Genomic DNA, 9806 nt, shown 5'->3' with positions numbered 1-9806 from the left:
CCCACCGGACAATCCGGTGTGCATCAGATAGTCCGGTGACTGTCCAGCCAAATAGGCCGCTCTCAAGAAAAGGCAGGCTCCCTCAGCTATAATCCACCGGACGGTCCGCGTGGAGCGCCGGACAGTCCGGTGTGTGGAGACGGCCAACGGCTACCTGACACATCAGCCGCAGCCAACGGTCAAGAGGCGCACCGGACAGTCTGATGCCCACCTGAAGAAGAAAAGTAGCCAATCAAGATCTTATGACCATTGCACTATGCAGTGTCCGGTGTGCACCAAACAATCAAGTGCACCCCGGGCAGAAGGCAACCATGGCCTTCCAAATGGAGCTCTAACAACTCCTAGGTCCCTTGGGGCTATAAAAGGACCCCCTAGGAGCATGGAGCTGTTACCCAGGCACCCTTTTGAGCACACTACAACTCTGAATCTTTGCAGCCATGTTTGACTTGTTAGAGAGAGATTTGGGCGCGTTCTTGAGTTGTAACTCTGTCGTTTTGATTTGTGTGCTCTCTCTTTTTGTTTGTGTGCGTGTTGTTGCTGTGTTGTGCTCTTGTGTGCGTTTCTACTCCCATACTTACTCCGGTTTGATTATAATCATTTGTGTAAGGCATGAGAGACTCCAATTTGTGGAGATTCCACAGCGGGGGAAGACTATTGTGGCACTCAAGTTTGATCTTTGGATCACTTGAGATGAGTTGAGTGCAACCCTTGACCAAAGGAGGTTACCACAACGTGGAGTAGGCGTTGGCCAAACCACGGTAAAAATCGTTATGTCTCTTGTCCATTTACTTATTGTGATTACTGTCTTCTTAAGTTATCAACTCATTTGCAAAATTGCTCCTAAGTTTAATACTCATCTTAAAGGAGCAATCAAGTGAAGAGTTCTTCCTAGTTCTCTCTTCTCATCCTAACTTGGTTTTAGTTCTCACTAACACCTATTATAAACCAAGTTTGTGTTGTTTAGAGTTAATTTTGCAGGATCACCTATTCAACCCTCTCTAAGTGCTCTCAGCTGCGTGCGGCTTCCTATCGTGTTGGGCATAGGTATTTTCTCATGGCCCATCTCTGGGGGTAACAGTGCACTAATAGTGGCATGGATAGTTTTCACGGTCTATCTATGGGGTAACGACCCATTGGTAAGGGGAGGAGAATAGACCTACGCACTTCGCGTGTGACGCAGGACGACCGTCGAAACTAGTGTTTTATTGTAGTAGAGATGTGGGACTAAAGCCCTCATGCCATCTCTATACACCACCTTGGCTTTCTTATATGAATTGGGCCAACAACAAGTGAGCTTAAATAGGTCAAATTCCAACAGGAGATACTCCACGATGGCACTCCTCCCCACTCTTTTGGACACCAACTACAACAAACATGGTGTGATGTTCGATACGAAAACAACATCAATCCACATGTTCCTCCCAAATGAGCGTATCTCTTCCATCACCAAGGACCGTGTAAGTAGATGCTCTAGAGAAGGCTTCCCCTTGTGGAAAGCAACAACGATCGACATCTAGCTCCAGGATTTGTCTTGGTCTACCTTTTGTAGCCATAGCCATCTTCTTTTTTGCAATGTGAAGAACTTGTGAACTTGAGGTCTAGTGTCACACCAAGTCCCCCGAATTCTGTCATCCAGCATACAGTTGCCTAGACAACCATGCATTTTTGGATCTTCCTTTGACAAACTCATCTTTTTCGACCCATAAGAGTTTTCTGCATATGACATCTATCTCCTTCCTCACCCACGATAGAAGATTTTTCGCTATCATGGTGTAGATGGGTATGGTGGACACATTTGATCCATACGATGTAGCCGCTCTATGCCATGAGTGTTTCGTGGCAAGGGAGAAGTGAAAGTCGCCTAGAGGGGGGGGTGAATAGGCAAATCTGAAATTTACAAACTTAAGCACACACTACAAGCCGGGGTTAGCGTTAGAATTAAATTCGAGTCCGAAAGAGAGGGCGAAAACAAATAACAAGCAAATAAGGTGGATGACACGGTGATTTGCTTTACCGAGGTTCGGTTCTTGCAAACCTACTCCCCGTTGAGGTGGTCACAAAGACCGGGTCTCTTTCAACCCTTTCCCTCTCTCAACCGGTCACCTAGACCGAGTGAGCTTCTCTTCTCAATCAATCGAGACACTAAGTCCCCACAAGGACCACCACACAATTGGTGTCTCTTGCCTTAATTACAATTGAGTTGGAAACAAGAAAGAATGAAGAAGAAAAGCAATCCAAGCGCAAGAGCTCAAATAAACACAAATGTCTCTCTCTCGTCACTAATTTGTTTGGAGTGATTCCGGACTTGGGAGAGGATTTGATCTCTTTGATTGTGTCTTTGAATGAAGTCTAGAGCTTTTGTATGAGGTTTGATGGCTGAAAACTTGGATGCATTGAAGTGTGGTGGTTGGGGGTATTTATAGCCCCAACCACCAAGTTGACCGTTGGTGAAGGCTTCTGTCGTATGGCGCACCGGACAGTCCGGTGCGCCAGCCACGTCACCAGGCCGTTGGGTTCTGACCGTTGGAGCTTCTGACAACTGGGCCACCGGACAGTCCGGTGGTGCATCGGACAGGTCTTGTTCACTGTCCGGTGCGCCTTCTGCGCCTGCTCTGACTTCTGCGCGCGTAGTCGCGCACCGTAGCGTTGCAGACGACCGTTGGAGCGATATAGCCATTACTCCGCTGACACACCGGACAGTCCGGTGCTACACCAGACAGTCCAGTGAATTATAGCGGAGTGGCTCCCAGAATTCCCGAAGGTGGCAAGTTCGGAGTTGGGTTCTCTGGTGCACCGGACACTGTCTGGTGGCACACCGGACAGTCCGGTGCGCCAGACCAGGGCTGCCTTTGGGTTATCTTTTGCTCTTTTTATTTGAACCCTTTCTTGTATTTTTATTGGTTTGTGTTGAACCTTTGGCACCTGTAGAACTCATAATCTAGAGCAAACTAGTTAGTTCAATTATTTGTGTTGGACAATTCAACCACCAAAATTCATATAGGAAAAGATGTAAGCCTATTTCCCTTTCAGGAAGGAAGAGTCTTACAGAAAACTCTAAGGCTTCTAGTCAAAAATATTTTCCAAATGATTGTTTGGTTAAATATTTACAAAGTCATGAAGTCACATGCAAGACAGAAGAGATTGCAAAATAGATGATCCTTGTTGGCTTGTGGTGCATAAAAATGACTGCAACAAATCGTTCATCCATGTGCAGGGTTATAGAAATGTTGGATAAAAACCAAGATGTATTGGGAATGGCCCTGAAACCATTGCCCTCGTGTTCCTCGGTGCCATCACATTATTTATCTTAACTTGGATTATTTTGTTGAGACTCGGAAGAGACTATACATGTCCAAACGTGTCGCCCGACATAACCTGGCCCAGGCACAGATTGGGCACAGCTCAAACTAGTCCATGTAAACACGACACGTTGAACACCTCGTGTCGTGCCATGCCAGCACAACTATATTGGGCATGGCCCAGGCATGACACAATAGTGAGTTAACCGTGTCATGTCTTGTCGGGAGCACGATAAGCATTACAGTACCGTGCTGAGCCGGGCCTGAATACATATACTTCATACAGAATTACTCAAATACATACAGTTCAAGTAATAGGCACAAAACACATACAATTTCCTCAAATACAGATCACAATCAGAATCAAATACAGATCACAAGCAGTTCACAGATAGTTTACACTTTAGATGCCAGAGCAAGTGGCCTATACCGTAGCTAGTTTTGGCACTCAAAGTCTGCTTATAGTACTTGCAAATGGAACCATACCTGACCCTCTTACCATTGATGACATGAGTTAGCTCCTCGAAGTCGTTCTAGACTTTAGATCTGGGTGCCCTCTTCCTTGATTTGTTGCTACCGCGATCATCACTGGCAGCAGTGCAAGCCACATCAGTAGGGGCCATAGAGTCGGTAGGGGTACGTCTTGTGGGGCCTATGCCAGTCTCCGTCCTAGGCATGTCTAGGTTGATGCTGGTACCGACATCGAACAAAGTATTAGCGTCCTCCTGTTAAACGTCTGGAGCCGGTGTTCTTCCACCTCGACTGTTGGATCAAGATCCATGACGAGGACCTCGAAGTCGACCGACATCCTCGGTGCCGCCTCCTTGACGACTGCGCGACACCAACACGTGACCAATATCTAGTCACAACAAACAACAAAGAAAAAGCCACAAAGGGGAAGGGGAATAGACATAGCAGTTCCTCTAGACATCACAAAGAAGAAGGCAAGATCTTGCTAACCTTGTACAGCCGGAGCTCCCAAGTCGCCGATTAGTCGGCCGCTGACAGCAAACCCCAAAGGAGAAAGAAGATCTAACTCCAAGACTCAGCAGAGGGAATTAGGGTTAGAGATGCGTCGATTCGGAGAGGGGGAGACGACAAAGAGAGAGATGAGAGGGCAAAGGAGGTTGAGAACAAAGAGGAAGACGAAACAGGAGAGCTACAGCCTGTAGATGGCAAGCCGAGAGCCCTCAAGACCGAAGAGGAAGATGAACATGAGTTGTAGGAAGATGAACTTGAGTTGTAGTCTTGTAGATGCACAGGCACCAAAGTAAAGTAAAATTTTGTTAATATATATCTTAAATTTATTATGTATTTCCTTTTAAATTGTATATAGTATCCTTTGTGTTTGATAGAGTGTGCATCAGGGTTATTTTCAGCTGGCTTCGCCCCAGCAAGCATAGCTTCTCTTCTATAAAAAAACACCTCCCGTGAAGAAGCCACGAATGGTGCAATGCGCGCTCACCTGTCACCTACTCGTGCAAATCTGCTACTCCCTCCATTTCTTTTTATTAGTCGCTGGATAGTGCAAAATTGCACTATCCAGCGACTAATAAAAAGAAACGGAGGGAGTATAACGCAAGCATTAGCATCGCGTAGCCGGTAGCCGTGCGCTATGAACCAAGTCGCACTCAGGGCATGCGCACCTAAGCTTCCAGCCAAATAAACCGACGGGAAGCCGAATCAAGTTCACACGTACACGATGCACCAAAAAAAGTCGAAGAAAGAGACCATTCAATTGAAATATGAAATGTATTTTCAACTCGAAGCTCTAACAAGTCAAACGGACCCTATTGTTGTCTAAAATATATAGACACCTTCCTCCGATCCCCGCCACGGCCACCACCAACCATCATTTTGCCAGATCGCCGCCATGGCCGCCGTGCATGGCCGGGTGCTGCTGCTGCTGCTCTCCACCCTAACGTTCCTCGCAGTTCACGCGGTGACAGCAGCGGCTGCCACCGCGACAAGCTGCGCGCCGAGGACCTGCGGCAACCTGACCATCGCCTACCCGTTCTGGCTCCCGGTCCCGGACCAGCAGGCTTCCTCCTCGTCGTTGCCGCCGTGCGGCCCGAGCGCGTTCCAGGTGGACTGCCGCGGCGGGCGCGCGTCGCTGGCGCGCTCGTTCCGCGGCGCCTACAAGATCCTCCGCGTGTCCTACGCGGACCGCACCGTGGTGGTGGCCAACGACAACGTGCAGACCGACGCCAGCGGCTGCCCCGTGCCGCGCATCGACGTGTCCGCCAGCCTCAGCCTCGCGCCGTTCACGGCCAGCGGCGCCAACGCGCAGCTCGTCTTCCTCTTCAACTGCAGCAAGCCGCCGCCGGCCGGGTTCGTCAACGTGACGTGCCCGGGGGCGCAGGCCGTGGTGCGGCTCGACCCGAGGTACAACACCACCGACGCGAGGGCGGTGGCCGGGGCCTGCGACTACTCGGTCGTGCCGGTGCTGGTGTCCCCCGGCGGCGGCGCGAGCGCCGGGGACTACCCGCGGCTGCTGAGGGGCGGGTACCTGCTGGAGTGGCGGGCGTCGCCTGGGAACTGCACGGCGTGCAATGCCAGCGGCGGCCAGTGCGGGTACGACTCCGACACGGATGCGTTCGCCTGCCTCTGCGACGACGGGTCTTCACATCCGGCAAGATGCGGTATGAGTTGTATTTGATTTTTTTTTATTGTTGCAGTTTACTCGTTTTAGAAACTGGAATAATAGTAGAAACGAACCTCGGCTGGTAGATTTTTGCGTGTATATATACACATATGGAAGATGGGAAATGCCGTGAATTATTATTATTATTTTGCGTGTTTATACATGTAGCATTCTGAACTTTTCGGTATTCACTTTCATGCTCGCAAACTAACAAATTTATTAGCCGCTAGTGACTTGGAAACTGGAAAGAAATAAAGTCTCGGCCCCTATTTGATGTTTAGTAAGTAACTGAACTTTTTTAGCTTTCCAGAACGAGGTAATAATTCACATGACGCGCAATAGTTCTCACCAGAAATGACTACGAATACAATATATAGCACTGACAAGAAGTGGCCATGCGTGATCTCAACGCCGTCGACTAAAATCTATCCAACCAAAAAGAGAACTTTTTATTATCCTTGACTTTTTCAATTAATCAAACCAGAGAGGATCAGAACAAGACTGAACTGACTATACGTGTCTCCGAAACCGGCATTGAATCCGAGCATGCGTTCATCGTGCGAATTGGAGGAATTCACGGCAGCAGTCATGCATGGCCTCTTACCTAATCTTTCTTCGCCTACGCTTCCGTGTGGGGTGCTGCAGGTGCGATGTTTCTTGCTCTGGGTAGGTTAGAAGTCCGCCATCGATGATCAGTCGTACGTCTGTACCCGCTTACAGTTTGAATAATACGAGTATACATGCGACACGGATGCATACGAATATGCCAGCTTTTTATACAGACCAAGCTGTCGTCGTCTTGTGTTTGCCTCCATTCATGTTACTGGCTTGGAGTCTTGGAGTGTTAGTTGGAGATTAGGAGTTGAGACCAGATTAGTCGTACCACCAGCTGCATGCGTTGGTTACGAAATCAATGACGCTAGTGACAAGAGTCCTCGCTCCTCTAATCTGGTCATCCCATGTTTGATTCGCTTGCTGAGCACCGCTGTGTATAGTTTATTAATTATTGATCTCTTATCAGATCTACCGAGTACCGATAGGCTTGGATTATTAGGCAATTTGTCGGAGAAGATATCCATCAGTTATCAGTCGTTTCTTGATTGATGACGACGTTGTTTTTTTTTTTTTTACTGAAATCGAAATCAAATGACTCTTCCTTACTTGCAGGCGCAAAGAAGTCCGACCGGAAGGTGATCCTGATAGGTACGCATACTACACACACGCTGACACGCATAGTGCCCTTGCATGTGTTCAGCTTCAGATACACGTCATGATGAGTTCAAGTCTTCAAGATAGAAGGATGCTAGTGCTGTACAAATCATGATTATTTTACTGTTATTATTACGTACGAGCTGCATTGCGACCCCGCTGATACGATCTGGTACCCAATTTCAGTGTCTGTGTCGATCGCATTCGGCCTGCTGCTGGCGCTTCTCGTCCTAATCCTCAAGTTCCATCGACAAATAACACGCAGTTTCAGCTTCCTGCTGGACAGAAGCAGCAGCGGAGACACCGCGGACGTGGAAAAACTGCTGCAGAAGTACGGGTCACTCGCTCCCAAGCGCTACAGGTACGCCGAGCTGAAGAGGATAACCAAGTCCTTCCAGCGCAAGCTCGGGGAAGGCGGCTACGGGGCGGTGTACAGCGGCGTCCTGGCCGCCGGCGCCGGCGGCACCCGCGCGCGCGAGGTCGCCGTCAAGGTCCTGCACCACGCCCGCCCCAACGGCGAGGAGTTCCTGAACGAGGTGGTCAGCATCGGCCGGACGTCGCACGTGAACATCGTCACGCTCCTGGGCTTCTGCCTCGAGGGCTCCAAGCGCGCGCTGGTGTACGAGTACATGCCCAACGGCTCGCTGGACAGGTACATCCGCTCCGAGTCCGACCCGGCCGGCACGGCGGCGCTGGGGTGGGAGGCGCTGCAGGAGATCGCGGCGGGCATCGCGCGGGGGCTCGAGTACCTGCACGAGGGGTGCAACACGCGGATCATCCACTTCGACATCAAGCCCCAGAACGTGCTCCTGGACGCCGACTTCCGCCCCAAGATCGCCGACTTCGGGATGGCCAAGCTGTGCAACCCAAAGGAGAGCATCCTGTCGATGGCGGACGCGCGGGGCACCATCGGCTTCATCGCGCCTGAGGTCTTCTCCCGCGGCTTCGGGGTCATCTCCACCAAGTCCGACGTGTACAGCTACGGGATGCTGCTGCTGGAGATGGTCGGCGGGAGGAGCAACGCCAAGGCCTGCGCCGCCGACAAGTCCAGCGGCGGCGAGCTCTTCTTCCCGCTCTGGGTGTACGACCACCTGCTGCTTGAGGACGGCGTCGGCGTGCTTCGGGGCGGTGGCGGTGGCGGCGCGGGAGGCTCCGGAGAAGCAGCGGCAGGCGAGGAGATCGCGAGGAAGATGGCGCTCATCGGGCTCTGGTGCATCCAGACCGTGCCCGCCAGCAGGCCGTCCATGAGCAGGGTGCTGGAGATGCTGGAGAGGAGCGTCCACGACCTGGCCATACCGCCCCGCCCGTACCACACTTCTCCGTCCAACTCCCCGTCGCCGTCGCACCCGTCGAGCTATCCGTCTTCCACCTCGGATTTCACCCAACGGTGAGCGTACGTCTGGTTGCTGGTTGTGCATCATTGTTGATCTTCCTCTTTTTTTGTGTGTGATCACTGACGGAATTAAATTGCTTCTTCAGCAGCTCTAGGTTGCGCACACCGGAGAGCACAGGGTGACAAGGGATTGTAGAAGAAACGAAGAATCAAGATAGGTTGGCAACGTTGGATTGTGCAGTTTGGGTAGAGGAGCAAATATGGAGCATGAACAGAATGTACCACAAACATTTTGTGCAGGTTAACGATTTAACATACTAGAACGACTGATGCTTCTGTTACGTGACCAGAACGACTTATAAATCGGACCTGTAGAGAGTAGGTTATTAGATATAGAATATATATTATAATAGGTTATTAGATAAGGGGCACGATCATTTTTAACCTGGTGGTGGATATAACCACCTTTTTTAAAAAAAAAGTCTAATCAACTAATCGAGAGTGTTGTTCTACACATGGTTGATGAAGGCCTTTCTGTCCTGCAGCATACGGATAACAACACTCTTTTATTTTTGGATCATGATATATTACAAGCCAGAACTTAAGCTAGTGTTTAGTACCATTGATTAATTATGAGGACTAGAATAATTTCATTAGGGGTTGATTTGTGACAAGGAAATTGTACAGGACCAATGGGAGAAAATCCTTTGATCTGATTCAATTCGCTTGTCACCGAATCAGCCCTAAGTGTGAGCTATTTTATTATAGTGCAACCGGATATTGTGAATAGGAATATACACGCTTGTTTGGGTGTCTGTTAGGGCTTGTCCGTTTTGCTCCCAATCCACATGGATTTGCTGGAATTGAGTGGGTTTAAATCTCAAACAAGTCAAAAAAATTCATAAAATTTTCCAATCCATATGGGATAGGAATAACCGAACAAGACCTTAGGTGGTTTTCCTTCCAGGCATCTAGGTGTTCTAACGAATTATGTTAAGTTACACTAGTATAATGACCATACATTGTGAATAAATTTTTAAGACACAACAATTACATAAAAAAACGATAACATATATATCATCATCGATCTCAATAGCTCACAAATTCTAGAGCACCTCCTCTCACTCGGTTGTTCAACCACGCATCACCGACGACGACACCTCTGTTGGTGTTTTGGGTCCGACCGCGCACCCAGGATTGCCCCTCGAGGTGCTTTTTGGAGTAGGACGGTGTTACTGACTGTAGCTCGATGGTTCGTGCCAAATGCACGAGAGACAGTAGACAATCTTGTACAGGTTCGGGCCGCTTTGAGATGCGTAAC

The 9806-nt window shown here is 49.4% G+C and overlaps 1 protein-coding gene and 1 long non-coding RNA gene across 3 annotated transcripts; one reads left to right on the top strand and one right to left on the bottom strand.

Annotated features, from left to right (window-relative positions):
- Positions 1 to 3563: 3563 nt before the first annotated feature.
- Positions 3564 to 4674, bottom strand: LOC109944930 (uncharacterized). Its single transcript, XR_002268316.2, has 2 exons — positions 4260 to 4674; positions 3564 to 4130 (listed from the first exon to the last, which is right to left on the bottom strand). It is a non-coding gene; the product is annotated as an uncharacterized lncRNA (long non-coding RNA).
- Positions 4675 to 4904: 230 nt separating this feature from the next.
- On the top strand, positions 4905 to 8980 carry LOC110806309 (uncharacterized). Of its 2 annotated transcripts, none has more exons than XM_023301940.1 (4): positions 4905 to 5941; positions 7111 to 7146; positions 7339 to 8539; positions 8635 to 8980. In XM_023301940.1, the coding sequence occupies exons 1-4, from the start codon at positions 5173 to 5175 to the stop codon at positions 8666 to 8668; spliced, it is 2040 nt and encodes a 679-aa protein (XP_023157708.1). In that variant the 5' UTR covers positions 4905 to 5172; the 3' UTR covers positions 8669 to 8980. The 2 variants fall into 2 exon arrangements, with proteins under 2 accessions (XP_023157708.1, NP_001341037.1); NM_001354108.1 differs by having other exon boundaries at positions 5138 to 5941; positions 8632 to 8823.
- The last annotated feature ends 826 nt before the right edge of the window (positions 8981 to 9806 follow it).

The sequence above is a fragment of the Zea mays genome, chromosome 3 (genome assembly GCF_902167145.1).
Source record: "Zea mays cultivar B73 chromosome 3, Zm-B73-REFERENCE-NAM-5.0, whole genome shotgun sequence".
Taxonomy (NCBI): Eukaryota; Viridiplantae; Streptophyta; class Magnoliopsida; order Poales; family Poaceae; genus Zea; species Zea mays.
The sequence above is the reverse complement of the archived record's forward strand: the minus strand, read 5'-3'. Positions and strand labels throughout refer to the sequence as shown.

What these genes read in the sequence shown, in the direction of transcription:
- LOC110806309 (NM_001354108.1), top strand. Translation starts at nt 5,173, where the DNA reads ATGGCCGCCGTGCATGGCCGGGTGCTGCTGCTGCTGCTCTCCACCCTA. An exon ending in TTCACATCCGGCAAGATGCG is followed by an intron (nt 5,942 to 7,110) that starts GTATGAGTTGTA and finishes CCTTACTTGCAG; the next exon opens with GCGCAAAGAAGTCCGACCGG. An exon ending in CCGGAAGGTGATCCTGATAG is followed by an intron (nt 7,147 to 7,338) that starts GTACGCATACTA and finishes ACCCAATTTCAG; the next exon opens with TGTCTGTGTCGATCGCATTC.